Source organism: Coenobita brevimanus, chromosome 74 (genome assembly GCF_032717465.1).
Source record: "Coenobita brevimanus isolate Jiangsu-jjx chromosome 74, ASM3271746v2, whole genome shotgun sequence".
NCBI lineage: Eukaryota > Metazoa > Arthropoda > Malacostraca > Decapoda > Coenobitidae > Coenobita > Coenobita brevimanus.
Window position 1 is genome coordinate 33,707,273 of NC_137027.1, and position 20,123 is coordinate 33,727,395.

At 39.8% G+C, this 20,123-nt stretch overlaps 1 protein-coding gene across 3 annotated transcripts in view; it reads left to right on the forward strand.

Moving 5' to 3' along the window:
- Positions 1-20,123, forward strand: part of LOC145407871 (uncharacterized) — a 69,409-nt gene that overhangs the window by 41,782 nt on the left and 7,504 nt on the right. For all 3 annotated transcript variants that reach the window (XM_080278726.1, XM_080278728.1, XM_080278727.1), the window contains 2 exons: positions 3,843-3,956; positions 7,954-8,016. In XM_080278726.1, coding sequence (XP_080134852.1) covers positions 3,843-3,956; positions 7,954-8,016 — 177 coding nt within the window. The remainder of the gene's footprint in view (positions 1-3,842; positions 3,957-7,953; positions 8,017-20,123) is intronic.

Consider the following 20,123-nt stretch of genomic DNA (forward strand, 5'->3'; position numbering starts at 1 on the left):
TAAAATATGAGAATTGTCAAATATGTCTGGAAAAAAATCAGGTTTAGTAAACTGTACCCCAAAATGACAGTGTTCACCCCACCTATGGCTAAAACACATTAGTCTTAGTCTAAAAACAGTTTATAGATCAACCTAAACACACAATTTTAGTCTAAAATATCATCAATATGGGTTAAAAAAAAATCAAAACCCATTGTTGAACCAGGGTTCGGCCATCATTAGGCGGGGTATGGGGGAATTTCTATGCCCATGTTTAAGCCAGGGTATCGCATCTAGGGGTATCATATACCGAGGTATGACTGTAATATAATAGAGAGTCAAATTCAAGATTTGTTCATTTCAGGATGCCTGGACACATTGTGTTTAAGAGAATGGAGATCGTAGGCAGTAGGGGAATACATACTGAGGAAGACAGTTCCAGAGTTGACCTTTTGCATGCATGATGGACTGGGAGTAACGGTTAACTCTTGCATTAGAGAGTTGAACAGAAATGGGATGAGAGTTTGCTGCAAAATGGGTGCTGTGTGCCCACAGTAGCTGTGGAGGGATGCAGGCAGACGGTTCAGAGAAGCAGTGACCAATGAAGTAGCAATAGAAAACAGATAAAGATGCAGCAGTGTGGCAGAGAGACAGAGGTTGAAGGGAAACATTAAGAGGAGGAGAATTAATAATACAGTAAGCCTTTGACTCCACCTTATTGAGAAGAGCTATATGTGGGGAGCCTCCTCACAGATGACAGTTGTGCTCTACACAGGGGTGAATAAGACCCCTGTATAAAGTCAGTAACTGTTCAGGGGTAAAAATGGCATGGAGTCGGCTTAGCACACCTAATGTCTCGGAATCAGATTTTACAAGAGAGGTAACATGATCTTTCCAAGATAAATTCTGAAAAACTGAAACCCCAAGTGTGTTAAAAGATGAAGCAGGACTGAGTTGGCTATTCTTAAGAGTTAGAGGATATTCCTGTGGTAGATTTTGATGAGTCAAAAGATGTACGAACTGAGTTTTTGATGCATTAAAAACAACAAGATTACTTTTACCACAGTCAGAGATATAAGACAAGTCAAACATTAAGTGTGCCAAAGCCACATTCCTTGTTTGTTGAAGTAACTGCTGAGTTGGACACTGCAGGAAGTGGGTAGAAAGGTGAAGAGTGGAGTCATCAGTGAATGAGTGGGTAGAGTTAGATGTGCAGCTTATGAGGTCACTGATGAGTAGAAGGAAGAGAGCTGGTGATAGGACAGAGCCCTGAGGAACACCACTATTGACAGTCACCAAAGAATGATGGTCGTCTACAAGAGCAGCTACAAAACAGCCAGAACGGAACCTAGTGATGAAGGCACAGGTATTAGGATAGAAACCGTAAGAGGGCAGTTTGGAAATTAAAAATATATGCCGGGCTCGATCGAAAACCTGAGATGTCAAGTGCATTAGCAAAACTTTTGCCAAAGTCCCTACAAGAGGAAGACCAGGAGTCTGAAAGGAAGATGAGAAAATCATGAGTGGAGTGTCCCTCCAGAACCCATACTGACGACTGGAAAGAAAAGTATGACAGGAAAAATGTTTTAAAAATTTTTTGTTTAAGAGTAGATTAAAAAACTTTAGAAATACAGGATATTAAAGCAGTTGGGCAATACTTAGAGGGCTGGGAATGGTCACCATTCTTTGGAACACGCTGAATGAGAACAAACTTCCGACAAGAAAGAAAGGTACAAGTTGCCAGATGGAGGCAGAGTTTTCTTAGGCAGGGTGTAAGCACCGAAGCACAGTTTGTGAGGACAACAGGAGAAACCCAATCAGGCCCATACGCCATGTTAGTATTGAGTCCAGTGATGGCAGAAAACATATCAATTGGAGAAATTTTTAAGCCAACCATGAGGAAGTCGGAGGTGGGAAGTGATGAAGGAACAGCACCAGAATCATCCAAGATGGAATTGGAGGAGAAATTATGAGTGAAGAATTCTGCTTTATTGGTAGAAGAAACAGCTATAGAGCCATTAGAGTGGAAAAGAGGAGGGAAATATGATGAAGTAAAGTTTTTAGAAAAGTTTCTGGCAAGGTGTCAAAAGGAGCGAAAAATATTTGAGTTAGAGAGTTGAGATCATTTAGTTTGAATGAAATTCTTTTTTGTGGTGTGAAGAACAGACTTCTTATGGTTCAGGGCAGATGCATAGAGATGATATTCAGGAGTGGGTTGGCTTCAGTACCATGTGTAGGCTTTCTCTTTGTTGTGGACAGCATTAGCACAAGTGTGATTTAATCAAAGTTTTCTTTTTGTGCATTAGTCACAGGATCAGAGAAAGGAATGTATGCTTCCATGTCCAAGAGTATGAACTCCGTAATGTGTGAGGCATACTCAGATAGCTCTTGGCCATGAAGCAATAATCATTCCAGGGAAAATCAAAGAAGTACTGCCTGAGGGCCTCTCAGTCAGCAGCTCGAAAAGGCCACAGCCTTCGCCTCTTGGAGGGTCCACAGGCCTTACTGGAGTGATAGGACGGGTTAAGTTGATGTACGTTATGATTGGAGAAGCCATCCATCCATCCATCCATCATCCAATCCTACGCTGCCCCATGAGGAGCGTAGGAGCCCAGGGCTAGGCAAGTTGGTCCTGACATTAATGATGAGAGTGACCAGCCTCACTCATCCCTGAGTGGCATTATATGAGCAATAAACCCCAATCATCCCTTGGATATAAACCTACACAGGCTCAATCCAACCGGAGCACCTTATCTACCCACTATACCACCAGGCGCCATAATTTGGTTATATGGTTACCACCCAGCATTGTAAATGGTTTCCTGGTGTACAGGAAACCATTTGGCTTGTCACTCAGTGTAGTGTTACCCATAGGCAGAAGGAAAAGGAAACAATGAATTAAAGAAAGACAGAAAAGCGCGTGTAAAGTCACCCGCAGGCAGAATGAAGAGGAAAGAACAAAGGAAAGAAAGACAGAAAAGGAAGGAAGGAAGAGAGGAAAGGGCAGACACCCAAAGCAGCACTACGCCAACTGAGTGGATGGAGATTGCCCCCACCTACCACGATTCCCAATGGAGAAAAAATGTTAACAGAATAAGCAGAAGGATTAGTTGTAAGGAAAAGGCCAGATGTGTTAGAACACTCTCCAAGGTGGTTAGAGAAACAGGATATTGTACACGTTACTTTCAAGGACAGAAAAGATGTAAGCATGCTTAGCAGGTGGATCAGTGAAAGGAGAGGTGAGCCAAAGATGGTGGTGAACACTGACATCGCTTGGAATGGAGATTGCAGAAAAGGAGAGATTGACAGGATGTGTTCCATCATAGAAGTAAGCTAACCAAAGAATTTTTCATAGTCACTAGAATTAGCGGATAAGTACACAACGCAGATATATTTAGTCAGAGAATGACAGGATATCCGAAGCCAGAGAGCAGAGAATTCAGAATATTCAAGTTCATGAACATGAGAACAAGATATGTTGTTGCATACATTCACACAATTGCTACTCTTGGTTTTGAAGTGGGTACAGTATAGAGAAAGTAGGAGGATAGAGAGAAGGATTTGCTGTCATTTGCCTAAGATAGCTGAATCTCAGTAAGGAAGAAAAGGTGAGGCTTAGAGGAAGAAAAGTGGCGTTCAGCAGAGAGAAAATTAGAGGAAAGGCCACGAATGTCGCTGAAGGGACTGAGAAGCAAGTGAGACGGTGGTTCCACGCATCTTTGAAGTAGTATAACACTGGTATAGCTACTTATTATGGTAATTTGAGTAATTAATTGTGTTTAGTTATATTTGTTTTAAAAAGCTATTTAAGTACCATACCTGTATTATTCATTCTTAGATTGAAAAAACTTTTCATATTCCAGTGCTGCTTGGATGTCAACGTTCTTAACAACTATGAAGAAACTGCCCTGGATGTAGCAATTTCAGCAGGACATGCACAAGTGGAAGAAATCCTTCAGAAAGTTAAGCTGCCAAAGGTGAATTTATATATTCCTTGAAGTTTCTGTGAACTGTTTAGGAAAGATAATATACATTTTTAAATATTTTTCAATTTATGCTGAAAAGCAGTATACTGTACATCTGTTCTATCTATCTATCAATCTATTGCCAGACGCCTCAATCCCGTTTGGGGTGGCCACAAACAAATCGCCTCCACGTCGCCTGTCCCTCGCCATTTCACTGCCCTGCTCCCAACTCACACCCCCCTCTCTCATATACCTCTCCACCCCATCCCTCTATCTCATCCTTGGTCTCCCTCTTCCCCCCTCCACCTCACTCACATACACTCTCTTCATCAGTCTCTCACCCTCCATCCTCTCCACATGGCCAAACCACCTCAGTGTGTTCCTCATAACGCTTCCTATCACATCCACATCCACACCACAACAGCTGTTGATAATGAAATTCACAAAGTCCTCATTAGAGATATTCCTTACTGATGTTTGTTTTTGCTATCAATTCCACAGTGAATTATTGGACACTTGCCTTTTGTGGTACCAGTTGTAGGGAAAAATTTGTAACATTTGAAACATCCCTGAAATAATGAGGACTACGTGAACTGTGGTGCTGTATATGAGTAAAATCAATTCTGTCAGCAGTTCTTGTTTTTACCTTAAACTAGTCAAATCTTTTATTTTTTTTCTTTCTTTAGTGGCACAAGTGCTAAGTCCTTATTATAATTGTCTTTACTGGTGTTCTTTTCTGTGAGGTCTTCAGGACTCCACAGAAGAGTTTCATCCATCCATCCATCATCTAATTCAGTGTTGCCCCATGAGGAGCGTAGGAGCCCGGGGCTAGACAGGTTGGTCCTGACATTTAAAATGCGAGTGACCCACCTCACTCATTGCTGAGTGGCATTACATGAGCAATAAACCCCAACCATCCCTTTGATATAAACCTACATAGGCTTAATCCGATTGGAGTGTCTCCATTGCCCACTAAACCACCATGTGCCATAATTTGGTTATATGGCTACCACCCAGCAACCCATTGCTGACCATTAAGCTGATTTAACAGTCATCACGAACACAAAATTTCCCTGATGGAGTTTCACAGGGATCCATTCACTCAGTCACTCACATTCTTCGGTCTATATGTGCATGATATTCCTATACCCAGCCATCCACAAACATTGCCTTATATGCAGATGAAATCACCATAACAACCGTACACCACACTGCAGACACAACTTTCACACTGCAACAGGAATACCCAGCACACACCAAGGAACATCAAAACAACTCCCAGCACAGGATATCATACACAAATACTGTCATCTCTCCCCCCTCGCCCACCTCAAACCAGCTTCCAGAAGCATATCCGTGCTCAAATCACTCGCCGCTCCATTCAGTCACTCAGAGACAACACACAACTGCATGCACAGCCTCCTGATATCCACCCTTCTGAATCCTACCTCCCTTGTGAGGACAGGGTCCACCTGGCCAGGCTGAGATGTGGGCATCATCCAGCCCTCCTAAGTTATCAGAAGAGGCTGGATGACTCCGTCGCTGACGCCTGTCCAGGATGTAACACAGCACCCCATACTATTAAGCACATTATGGAAGACTTCATTGCACACAATCACCTTCACCAACAACACAACATACACTCCTTGAGAGCTCTGTTCTGTTGGAATGCCTGGTCTCATCCGTGGCCTTCCTTAGGGACTTGGTGCTGTTCACCCAGCCTGCCTAGGGAAATAATAATAATAATAATAATGATGATAATAATAATAATAATAATAATCCTCTCGCTTTTCCTTTTTTTACCAATATTCCTTTTCTAATGTTTATTCTATCTATCTATAGCCCGACGCCCTAATCCCGCAAAGGGTGGCCACAGACAAAACGCCTCCAAGTCACTCTGTCACCCACCATTTGACTCCCCTCCCCCCAACTCACCCCCTCCTCCCTCATATACCTCTCAACTCCATCCCTCCACCTCATCCTCGGTCTACCCCTCCCTCTCCCTCCCTCCACCTCACCTACATACACCCTCTTAGTCAGTCTTTCATTCTCCATTCTCTCCACATGTCCAAACCACCTCATTGTATTTCTCCTAATCTTTTCAACCACATCCACATCTACCCCACAACGTTCCTTCACTTCTTCATTCGTCAACCTGTCCCTCCACGTCACTCCACATGCTCCTCTCAAGTAACTCATTTCCACTCCTCACACTCTTGACTTGTTCCCCTCTTGCAAGGTCCACACCTCGCTTCCATACGTCAGGGTAGGGATCACAATACTATCATGCAGTGACTTCTTAACTTCCATACTCACCTCCCTATTTCTCATCACTGCTTTCAGTGAACCAACAACCTTTCTTCCCTGCTGTACCCTTTCACGTACTTCATCCCCCAAAGTTCCATCCTTGCTCATCACACTACCCAAGTACTTGAATGCACTCACATTCTCCATATCCTCACCATCCAACCTCACTGCACACTCTGTGACTTCATTCTTCTCAAACACCATAACTTTACTTTTGTTTACATTAACTTTCAGCTTCCTCCTCCTACACACTGTCCCAAATTCATTCACCAAACCTTGAAACTCCCATTCATCTTCACTCAACAATACTGTATCATCAGCAAACAGCAACACCGGAAGCTTCCAAATCTCACCCTCATTCATTAGGGCAACCCCCACATCCACTGCCCTACCTTGCACCTCCTTTACAACCCCATCCATATATATATTAAACAGCCATGGAGACATCACACACCCCTGTTTCAGTCCCACATTGAGATCAAAGAACTCACTCAGCTCACCATCCACTCGCACCGTAGCCCTAGCTCCCTCGTACATACTCTTCACAGCACTCAACAATTTCCCCTCTACTCCATGTACAGTACATAAAACTGCACATTGGTAGCAAGAAAATAATCAAGATTTATCTCGTATTCACAAAATAAAAATACAGAAACATACACACAAGGTACTAATAATAAGGTGCTGGGTGGCAACTATATAGCCACAAAAAAACAGGGTGACATAGAGCCTACTATGGTGCTTCTATTAACTGGTTGGAGAGATGTTGATGCAGCATCCACCCAGGAACCAAACCTCTACACTAATCCCTGCACCATGCCATAGTGAGGCGTTGTCAGGTACATGGGAACATCAGTTCACTGCATGGGACAGTGGCTTAAACTACGATTGATGAGTCTGCTTGACAGGGAAGGGCAGCTCAAAAATGACAACAGCTCAAAATAACATTGTTTAGAAGCTTCATATTGCTGAATCACTCAGTTATCATAGATTTGGTAAATTTTTACACTTTTTTAAGGCCTTCACTGTCTGCCTGTATCATTATTTAATGGGCTACTTTTTTCATTTTATTAGTCTAAAGATAACAACTGTTTATTACTGCAAAATTATGTTTATCATGTTGCATGTTTATCACATTCTTTGAATAATTTGGTAAGTCTTCATTAGGTAGCATATATTGCCAGCTTCGTAATATATGATACATTGTGTGTGTGTGTGTGTGTGTGTGTGTGTGTGTGTGTGTGTAGTGGTAGGTGGGGCCACTCACCATCCACTTGGTGTAGTGCTGCTCTCAGGTGCCTGCCCATTCCTCTCTTCCCTCCTCGTTTCCTTCTTTCCTCCTCTGTCTCTCATCTTCCTTCTGTCTACAGATAACTCTACTCTAGTGACAAGCCAAATGGTTTCCTGTACACCAGGAAACAATTTACTATGCTGGGTGGTAACCATATAACCAGATTATGGTGCCTGGTGGATTAGTGGGTAATTAAGGTGCTCCAGTTGGATTGAGCCTATGTAGGTTTATATCCAAGGGGTGATTGGAGTTTATTGCTCACATAATGCCATGCTGGGATGTGTAAGGCTGGTCACTTTCATCTTAAATGCCAGTACCAACTTGCCTAGCCCCGGGCTCCTATGCTCCTCATGGGGCAACACATTGGATGATGAATGAATGAATTAATAAGTTTGTTTTTTCCTGTCCCAGCTCCCAGCTCCTGGAGACTTCAGGACTGCAAGGACACCAATTAAATCGAGGTGCCAGCTGATGGTGAGATCCATTTGAATACTTTTGTGTGTGTGTGTGTGTGTGTGTGTGTGTGTGTGTGTGTGTGTGTGTGTGTGTGTGCACGCGCGCATGCGCACACACATTTGCATGCATGTGCACGGGCATGTGTCTATGCTTGTGATGCCAGTTAGAATGACCCATAGAGTGAATGCATGGTTAATTTGTTCTTTCAAAAGAAAGTCAGAATTAAATTCACTCTTATCAAGACGCCTAGACATATCATGTTCAAAAGACTTGAGGTCGTAAGTGGTGGGAGAGAGAGTCTGAGAAAACAGTATCCCATCCAATGATGGCCAAACCCTGGTTTAACAATGTGTTTTTATTTTTTTTTTATCGCTTTTGATTATAATTTGGACTTAAATATTGTGTTTAGGTTGATTTGTAAACTGCTTATAGACTTAGATTAATGTGTTTTAGTTGAGGGTGGGGTGAACATTGCCATTCTGGGGAACAGTTTACTAAGTTTGATTTTTTCCAGACATATTTGATAATATTTATATATTGTTTTTGAGTTTAGGTCAGTTATAAACAACTTTTAGGCTTAATTTAGCTTGTTTTAACCCCCCATGCGCCAGTTGATGTGTATAACCATCACGATTTTGGGTGCGGAGCCTTGCCAATTGACGTGTAGCCGCGAGTGTCTTCCCGCCACCCTTTGAACTTATCCTTATTTATCAACGGCACCACCTGGAGATGTGGGGATACTTTCATTTAAAAGAGGAAGAGTTGGAGAGTCTTATGTATCTTTAATTTTTTCTTTAGCTGTTATAGTTTGACAGATATTACTGTTTGAAGTAAGGGTATTTTTTCCAAAATCACAAAATCCCCCGTAGGGAGAAGTGTGTGACATCGGAAAACCCCCGGCCCATAGGGGTTGCTATCTGGGGGGTTTAGGTTGGCTGGAAACTTGTTTGTGGACTCATTTGGGTGGGTTTAGGACTTGGTTGGGGGGGAGGGGGAACCCAAGGCTCAAAAACGCATCCCTATACTTTCCATATTAAATCTACTTTGAGATACAATACCCCGCCTAGCAATGGGTTTTTACTTAACCTATTGCATCGTTAAACCGGGGTATACCTCTGCTATAAAAAAATGTACTAATAATGGTTTTGAACAGCCAGATGACAGCGTCCGGGTAATGGATTGTCTGGGTAATGTCTGTCTGGATAATCAAGAGATTACTGTACTGTACACCACACCCCCACTATTCAACAGGGATGGAATCCGTAAAAAGTGCTTGAATAACAAATTGGTCAAATAACAAACCTTTTTTCCCCCATAAGATTGTTAACAAATAAGGAGTTTAGGTTCCTGACCACCAACATCATTCAAAAAATATTCAATGAAGGTTGAAAAAATACCAATATACATCATTTTACACCTTTTATTTATTTAACAGAAGAAATGTTTTTAATCTGATTTATTTCTGACAGTAATGAGGATAAAAACACATTACATAGTGTACTATATCAGAACACACACACACACACACACACACGGCATCGTCGGATGTGGACGTCTGTACCGGCGCTCCATACAAGCTCAACACGGCCAGAGGCATTACCTAAATAAGTATCTTTGAATGAGTCAAGCTCTGTACCAGGTTAGACTAAATGATTTTTCATTATTAAAAGGAAAAGAAATAATAAGTTTAAATAAGACTGGTTGAAACAACAAACAACCACGATGCGTTGAGTCAGCTGGGTTTGTTTATACTACAGAAAGACCGGGAAAGCGTGCACGCTGTAAGTACATACTCTGTTCATTTAGTATTACAAAATGGATACATACTTCAGTAAAACAAATTTGGAAAAGAAAAGGGATAAAAGTAAAAAGCAAAATGACGATTTCTACCAAGAACTAGTTGAAGTGGAGACTCACAATAGACTGGTTGAACGTGTACACAAACTAGAAATGGCTTTCAAAAATGAAATTGATGAAATAAAGAAGCAAATGCACTTGCAAAAGGAAGAGATAGATAAACTGGGAAAGGAGGCCAATAAGAAAGACACAACCATCAGTGAACTAACAGTGGAATTGAATACCCTTAGGAAGAAAGTGAGTGAAATGGGAAGTACAGTATTTAATCACGAGAGTGTAATGGAAGAGTTAAAAAATGACACAGAGACAATTAGACAAGCAAGCAGTCTTATGGACCAGAGCAGTGATATTGAGGAGAAGATAACACAGGTGAATGAAGCTGTGCAAAGCTACAAAAATGATGTAGAAATCACGTATGCTGAAATGGTGAAAGTAAAGAAAGACTTGGAAACAAGGGTGGAGGAAAAAAGCATTAAAAAGGAAGTGAAAAGAATAATCCAAAACAATCCAAAGTTAGTCAGAGATTCAGTAGAAATAAATAAATCAATAGTAATCACTGGTATAGAAGAGGAAGAAATTAAAAACAAAATCACTAGAGACAAAAAGGAGATGGCAAATGTAATGAACTTACTGAAAGAAGTATCAGAGGAAATCTGTAGTAAAGACATAGAGGAACACAAAAGGTTAGGGAAATACGAGAAAAGCAAGACAAGACCTCTAAAGGTGACTTTCCAGAGTGTAAACACTGTGGAAGAGATACTAAAAAATGCAAAGAATCTTATGGAAAAAGAGGAGTTCAAAAATGTATGGATAAAAAGATGTCTAACACAAGAGGAACTGGAATTACTGAAAGAGAAAAGGGAGGAAGCAAAAACAAAAAATGAGGGAAGATCAGAAGAGGACAAGAAGAAATTTTTTTACAAAGTAATAGGATTGCAGGTACGAAAGTGGTACACAAACAGGATGGAAGAAAAAGGAGGAAGTTAGTAGAACCATGTCATGACAAGTATATAAACAAAATGATAAAGTTGATGTACTCAAATGTGGATGGAATGGTATCTAAATTACTAGAGATGAATGATTATGTCAGAGAAAATGAACCACAAATAATATGCCTAACTGAGACAAAATTAACACCAAGGATATCCAATGACATACTAAACTTAGAGGAATACAATATATGGAGAAGAGACAGAAATTTAAAAAAAGGAGGAGGAATTATAATATAAACTAAGAAAAATCTAAAAGTCAAGGAAATAAACATAGATATACCATCACAAGTAGAACTGATTGCAGTAGAGATCGACACATCTGAAGGTAAAGTAATTGTAGCCAATTTGTATATGCCACCCAAATCAAACACATGGGAAAGAGACGAATATGAGGACCTAGCAGAGAGTACAATTCAGAGTATAAGATCCTTGCTACATAAAATGGAAGAGAAATCGGAAAGAATTATACTAACTGGGGATTTCAATACAAATATAAATTGGAATACTCTAGATATAAATAGCCAAGAAAGCTGCTGGGACCAAAAGCTCCTGGATCTCGTACAAGAGTTTTTCTTAACGCAACATGTGAGGGAAACCACTAGAAAAAGAGGACTTGATGTACCTTCAGTGCTAGATCTAATATTTACTAGGCACGAAAATGACATTGACAGTTTAATATATCACCCTCCACTCGGCAAAAGCGATCATGCAGTACTAAATTATAACTTCAGGATAGCATATGACATAGTAAACAGCACTGACAGTTACAAAAAGAGACTAAACTATAAAAAGGGAAATTATCAAGACCTAAAGAAGTATTTCTTAGAAGTTGATTGGGAAAATGAGCTTAGAGGACAAGATTTAAATGCTGTATATAAAAATTTTTGTGAATTTTATGAAATAGGAGTCCAGAATTACATCCCACAGCACAAAGAAGGAGATAAGAAAATACAGAAATGGTTCAATACAGAATGTAAAAAATCTAAAGAAAGAAGAGATTTGTTGTGGAATAGATACAGAAGACACAATAGTGAAAGGGCATATAATAATTACAAACAGGCAAGAAACGACTATACAAGAATAAGGAGGGAAGCCCAAAAACAGTTTGAGGAGGATATAATAAATAAAAGTAGTAATCAACCAAAGCTGTTTTACAGCTATATCAGAAGCAAAACCAAAGTAAAAGATATAATACAATCCATCACGGACGAGGGAATCACTTATACACAAGAGAAAGATATTTGTGAAGCACTAAATAAGAATTTCCAATTAGTTTTTACAGAAGAAAAAAATTTTGAGAGAGACTATGTGGAACACGCATGTCCACACATACTACCAGATATACAAATAGCAGAAAAAGTAATACAAGAGGAGTTAAGTAGATTAGACAGAGGAAAAGCAAGTGGTCCTGATGAAATTTCATGTTGGGTGTTACGAGAATGTGCAAATGAGTTAAGTAAACCATTATTTTTAATTTTCAAGAAATCTTTGAGTCAAGGGAAACTACCTGATATTTGGAAAAAAGCAAATATAGTCCCCTTATTCAAGAAAGGAAATAGACAAAATCCTCTCAACTACCGACCAGTATCACTGACTAGTGTTGTAAGCAAGGTATTAGAAAAACTTATAAGAAAAGCTTGGGTAAATCATCTAGAAAAACACAGTATGATAACAGAAAGACAGTTTGGTTTCAGAAAAGGAAAATCATGTGTTACTGATCTGTTGAGCTACTATGACAGAGTAACAAACACAATACAGGAAAGGGAAGGATGGGTGGACAGTATCTATTTAGATTTCAAGAAAGCTTTTGACACAGTACCACACCAAAGACTTTTATGGAAGCTGTACCATCAAGGAGGAATTCGAGGCAAACTGTTTTGTTGGATGCAAGACTTTCTCATAAAAAGAGAAATGAGGACAGTACTAAGAGGAAACTACTCATCATGGAAAGAAGTGACTAGTGGAGTACCACAGGGTTCGGTGCTGGCACCAATCATGTTTTTAGTGTACATAAATGATATAAACAGTAACACTGGAAATAAGAGCTATCTGAATATGTTTGCAGATGATGCAAAAATACAAAGGAGAATTACTAGCACAGACTCTTGTAGGGAGCTACAAGAAGAATTAAATAAACTTCATGAATGGAGTAGTACATGGCAAATGGAATTCAATGTGGACAAGTGTCATGTAATCAAGTTTGGTAAAAGTGGAAAAAGACCTGATTGGGATTATAAGTTAGGAAATAAAACCCTATACACATCAGAAAGAGAGAAAGACCTAGGTGTGATTATCAATAACAGACTATCTCCGGCTGACCACATCAGCGAGAAGGTACGGAACATGTATACACTGCTTGCAAATATGAGAATAGCATTCACATACATAAATGAAGACATGCTAAAAAGGATAATAACATCATTCATTAGACCAACCCTGGAATATGCATCAGTAGTCTGGAGTCCTCATCTCAAAAAGCATATAGACAAGATTGAAAAAGTTCAAAGGGCCGCTACAAGATGGATACCAAGCTTAAGGGACCTAAGCTATGAAGAAAGACTAAATAAACTGAATCTACCAACACTACAGGAGAGAAGGAAAAGAGGTGACATGATAATGCTATATAAGTGCATATCAGGAAAGGAGAAAATAGACATAAATGATTACTTAACATATGGAGAAGCATCAGCAAGAGGACACTGCAAAAAACTGCATAAGAAGAGAGGTGATAAAGACGTAAGGAAATTCAGTTTCCCAAACAGAGCAATTGATCAATGGAATGCACTACCGAATGAAATAGTGTGTGCCAAAACAATTCACAAATTTAAGGATATGTACGATAAATATGGTCTAAGACACGGGACAATACGAGCTTGACTCATTCCTGTAAAGATACAATTAGGTAAGAACAATTAGGTAAGAACACACATATATATAGGTCGCCGACGGAGACGAAGCTCTTCCTGGATCGTGGGGAAATAATCGTTGAATCAGCAACGAAAAGGAGACCAACCTATTTGTGATCATGTAAATGAGTGCGTGAGTGGTGGTCCCGTCGGACAGTACAAGTAAGGAAAACCGCGGTTTCGGTCATAAAAAGATTAAGACATAGTGGAAATAGAAAGTCTCCATGTGGTTGAATCATGGCGGAAAGGGACGGTGCTTTGTTTATGACTGGTGAGAGAGTGAGGGCTTCACTGAAGAGGATGTGGGAAATGGAAGAGTAATCCCTCCACTATCCAACGTAATAGAGCCAAAGGCATGTCCGGAAAGTGGTCCTGTCCGGATAGTGGGCACCAGTCTCCTGGACTGGTACTTATGGACCCTAACCAGCCTAACTTTGAAAGCCACCTAAATAACTCCCTACCGGACATGCATTGCACCTATTTAAACCTATTTAAGACCCTGTTCACACCAATAATGGACATAAAGCATGAAATAAATGAAAAGGAACCAAAGAATGAGGAATTAGAAGTGACTGTACCTCAGCCAGGGTACTTACATCACGTTTGTGGCTGCCTTTCCAAGGTTTTGGCAGTGGTGAAAACGCTCTTGAAGCACGTACAGTAATCCAGTGTTGTGCTGCACTTATGTCTTTGCACTGTGAGTTATAATTGTTTAACACTGCACATTGTTCTTAACTGCACCACTGCAGTTCTAACTGCCAGTTTAAACTGCCAATTTGCACTCCACAGTTGATCCTTTGCACTCTAAGTTCAAATTTCTTAACACTGCACAACACTGTAGATTCCCATGTGTTCTAGAGGCAAGGTATTGCAGTATATTCACTGTTTATTAACAAAAAACGAGCACATGTGGCTTCCAGTGCGATAAGCATCTATTCACAATCGAAGTTAGGGAGTAACTGTTGATGTCGGAGAAACAGAGTTGCCAGATCGCAACGGCCACATTACCAATCTCTTCAACTTTCATTACCAAATTTAACTTTTCATTACCAAATTCATAAAGCTAGCATTTATTCTTCACTAATTATACTGTATATACAAGTGGAAATACCTGTAATCACTCTCCTTATAATTAACACCATGTTGATTATTTTCACGCTATGTAGGGTAGCATATTAATCAGAAAGAGCAAACAATCCACCATCTCCATCCTGTGTATCCTCATACATGTGAAAAATCCATTTGGTAATGCATTATTGTGATTCATTACCAAACAAATTATTCATTACCAAATTGGCCCACATTTGGTAATGAAAAATAACAAATGGCAACCCTGACAGGGAAGGGGGGAGGGGGGAGGAAGGAAGGGGTGAAGGGGCCATGGTGTAAGCAGCTGTTTGGCGCTGCGCGGCAATTTCAAATTACGGGTGGGAAAAAATTTGGATTTTGGGGGGATCCCCCCCCCCCCGGATGGTCCAGGCCCACAATGTCCGGTAAGTGGGGATGTCCGGAAATTGGGCGTCCGGAAAGTACAGGGATTACTGTATTAAGTTAAACCAAACAAGAGTAGCAGAAGTAGAGAAAACAGCAGAGAGGAATGTCCAGGAGATAAAAAAGGTATGGACAGTAATTAGAGAGTTACAGGAACGGACCATAGAGCAGGAAAACGAGATCAAAATTGTGCAGAATTAACTGGAAAAAGTTTGTACATGCAGTGACAAACAAGAAAGAGAGGTTACGGAATTAAAAGTGAGCAATGAATCTGGCTCTAATAAAATAAAGCAGCTTAAGAGGGAGAAATAGAGGTTGGAAGAAGAAAGGGACAGGATGAAAAGCAAACTAGATGAGTATGAATCCAAATCAAGAATACAGGACGAGCACATTAAAGAAATTAAGGAGCAACATAAGGGGTGGAAGAAAATTCAGGAAGAAGGAAATGTAAATTTGAAAGAGATTACAGAACAACAAAGCAAGGAAAAGGCAGAGAGGGAAGTGGTTAAGGTACTGAGAAGTAGAGAATCTTTAGTTAGGTATGTAGCAGATAAGAAAAAATGTGTAATAATTTCAGGAGTTAAAGCAAAACGTATGACTATAAGATGAAAGAGAAAGAGAAGAACTGAGTAAAGCAAAAGAAATAATCAGAGTAAGGCAAAAGAAATAATATCAGTAGTCATGGAGGAAAACAACGAAGCTCAAGAAGAGATTGAAGAGATGTTTAAGTTAGGAAAATAAGAGGAAGGAGGGGCAAGGCCATTGAAGGTAAAGTTTAAGTCCCAGGCAACAGTAAATGAAATTATCAGTAGAACATGGAAATTATCAGACAAGGAAGGGTTAAAAAATGTCTGGATAAGAAGAGATGCAAATGAGGAAGAAAGAGCTAAAATAAAGGAGTTAGTAAAGGAAGCAAAGGTAAAAAACGAACAGAGAACGGAGGAAGAGAAGACAGTGTTTTATTGGAGAGTCATGGATCAGAAATTAAGGAAGTGGTACCGACAGAGAAAAGGAGAAAAGAGGGTATAAAAAACATAAAAAATAACGTGAAGGTGGCATATACTAATGTTGATGGTTTAATATCGGCAAGGCTAGAAATCAACGGTTTTTTGAGGGTACATGAACCTGATGTTATGTGCTTTGTAGAGACCAAGTTATGAGAAGATATTGATGTTCATATAGAAGATGGTAAATACAAACTGTGGAGAAGAGACAGAAAAGAAAAAACGGTAGGAGGAGTGATGATAGCAGTGAAGAACAACATAAATGTAGATACTGTGGAAATGGGAGAAGGCAGGGCCGAAGTGATAAATATGAAATTAGACTCTGGAGGGAATAGCAAGAGAGATATGGCAGTAGTGTATGTCCCCCCTAAGACAAGAGCATGGAGTGATGATGAATACCAGGAAATGTTGTCAGACATGATTAGTTATTTACAGAAAATTTTTGAGAAAAGCAACAATATAATCTTAATGGGTGACTTCAATTGTAGAGGTGAACTGGGAGGAATGGGACTATGGAGGCAGTGAAGATTCGTGGGGCATTATATTATTAAATATAACAATGAACAATGTGATGATGCAATAGGTCAAAGAAGAGACACGGTTCCGAGGTGAGGACACACCAGCAAGACTAGACTTACTGTTTACCAAAGAATCTAATGTAATAGAATCCTTGAAATATCTGTGTCATATTGGAAAAAGTGATCATGTGGTCATTGAGTTCCAGATGATAACAGGGAACGTGGAGCCAAGAGACGAGCTTTATAGGCAGGGAAGATACAACTTTGGGAAAACAAAGTTTACAGGATTGAGAAAATTTTTTGAAAATGCAAATTGGAGAAAATTCAGTGAAACAAGAAAGATACAGAGGAAGTGGGATATTTTTCTAGACCTCTATAATTCAGGAGTGGAAATATTTGTGCCAAGAGTAAGGCGGAAAGAAAACAGGAAAAGGAGTGGTTTAATAGAAGGTGTATGATAGCAAAAAAAGAGAGAGACATGGCATGGAACAATTGGAGAAAGAGAGAGAGGCAACAACAAAACAAAGGAAGAATATAAAAAAACTAGAAACAAATACACAAGAATACGTAGAGAGGAAGAAAGGAATTTTGAAAAAGGTATAATAGACAAATGTAAGGATGAACCCAAACTGTTTCATAGGTTTGTCAGTGGCAAATTGAAACAAAAGGAAGGAATCACCAAACTGAAAGTAGAAGGAGAGATCTATAAAGATGCGGCATTGCAAGCAGAAATAATGAACAAATGTTTCCAATCAGTTTTCACTAATGAAAAGGAGTTTGTGGAAGGGGAGGGAATGACTAGAAATGTAGTGATAAAAGATATAAAAGTGGAAGTGTAGGAAGTGTATAAATTACTGGAAACTCAAGATGTAAGGAAAGCCCCAGGACCAGATGGAATCTCTAAGTGAGTACTGAAGAAATGCAGAGAACTACTGGCAGATAAGATTCACAGTTTAATTGTGTGTTCACTGGAAGAGGGGAAAGTGCCTCAAGAATGGAAGAGGGCAAATGTGGTACCAGTTTATAAGGGAGGAAACAGGGAAGAACCCCTGAATTTTAGACCAGTGTCTCTAACCAGCATGGTTGCAGAATTGTGTGAGAGAATTCTGAAAGATAAATGGGTAAAATATCTGGAAGAGATGAATATTTTGGCTGATAGTCAGTTTGAATTCAGATGTGGAAGGTCATGTGTTTCCAACTCATTGAGTTTTTACTCGAGCGATTGACGTGCGTCAGGAGAGAGATGGTTGGGTGCATTGTGTATATTTAGATTTGGAGAAGGCCTTCGACATGGTACCCCATAAGAGACTAATGTGGAAACTAGAGCATATAGGAGGACTGAAGGGGAACCTCCTGGAATGGATGAGAGATTTTTTGAGAGACAGACAAATGAGGACAGTAATAAAGGATAGGATGTCTGGATGGAGGAAAGTAACAAGTGGAGTCCCACAGGGCTCGGTGTTGGCACCAGTAATGTTCCTGATTTACATAAATGATATGGTGGATGGAGTGACCAGTTATGCAAGCCTGTTTGCTGATGATGCAAAGATCTTGAGGAAGGAAGAGGTTGAGGAAGATTGTAAAATGCTGCAGGAGGATCTGGATAGGATACACGAATGGAGCCAGATGTGGGAAATGAAATTCAGTGCAAAGAAATGTAAAATATTGGAAATGGGTAAAAGTACCAAGAGGCCATCATTGAATTATTTGATGGGTAATGAACCAATCACAAAAGCTAGAGAAGAGAAGGATTTGGGAGTGCTGGTCCAGGACAGTTTGTCACCTGAAAAACACATTAACAAGGCAGTTAGAGAGACGTATAAACTCCTGACTAATATAAGAGTAGCTTTTCATTATATGGATGAGATGATGATGAAAAAATTGATAGTGGCCATGATTCGCCCCAGGTTAGAATATGCAGCAGTAGTGTGGTCCCCACACAAAAAGAAAGATATAAACAAGATTGAGAGAATACAAAGAACAGCAACCAAAATGGTCCCCAGTCTGGCAGATCTGTCATACAAAGAGAGGCTGGAAAAGCTGGATTTGCCTTCCTTAGAAGAAAGGAGAAAGATAGGTGACATGATTGCAGTGTTCAGGACCATGATGGGAGTAGATAAAATTGACACAGAAGATCTGTTTGTGTGGGATAAGAGAGTAACAAGAGGACATTGAATGAAATTGAAGAAGCCAAGCTGCTTGAAGGATATCAAGAAATATAGTTTTCCTTATAGATGTATAGACCTGTGGAATAGCCTGGACAAAGAGATCGTCCAGTCTAAAAACTTAAACGAGTTTAAAGTTAAAGTTAAAGTTGACTTATTGAGACGGGGTCTCACAAGCATTGCTCATTTCCTGTATATCACAATTAGGTAAATACACACACACACACACACACACACACACACACACACACACACACACGCGCGAGTGAAATGTAGGAGAGGGCAGACATGCGTCACCGCACTCTACTCTGCTCTGCTGCATCAAATACATTACCTAAGTGTATCAAAACATGAGTAAAGCTTGGTTTTGATCTAAATTATAGATGTTTTGATATTGTAGAGTAAGTGAAAGCGAAAGAGCAAGTCCAAAAAAATCATATCAAATAATCAGAGTCCTAAGGAATTTGCTGTGTTAGCAGACTGACGGGCACCGGGTATCACAACAGATGGGTGCCGGGTAAATTCCAACACCGATATAATGGAGATGCTAAACTGTACGTAGAAAGTATATTTCTGTAAGATGGTGTACTTTCAAGAAATGCAGCTAGGTAAGGAGGAAGGGAGCCAGTAAAAAATAAACTGATGATTACAAAGACCTGGTGGAACTGGATACATTTAATAAATTAGCAGGGAAAGTGAATAAACTGGAGGAAACTTTCAGACTGGAACTGGATGAAATTAGGAAGGAACTGTACCAACAAAAGGGAAAAAACGAGGAACTGGTAAAGAAATTAAATAACAAAGAAGCAACAATAGGTGAGCTGAGGTAGACATTCTGAAGAAAAAGGTGAATGAAATGGGAAATACAGTAGTCACCCATGAGAGAGTTTTGAAGGAGTACAATAATGATAAAAAGATAATTAGACAAGCAGGTAATCTGATAAAACAAAGCAGAGACATTGATGAGAAGATAACAGGCAAATGAAATGATGAGAAATTACACAGAGGAAGTACAAACTACATGGGCAGAAGTAGCCAAAAGAAGTCAAGATCCAAAAAACAATGCTGAAGCAGAAGACATGACAAGAGAAGTGAAAGTCGTCATAAGAAAAAATCCAAGGCTGATAATGGAAACAGCTGGGATTAACAAACCTATAGTCATCACTGGTAAAGATGAAGAAGAAATAAGGAA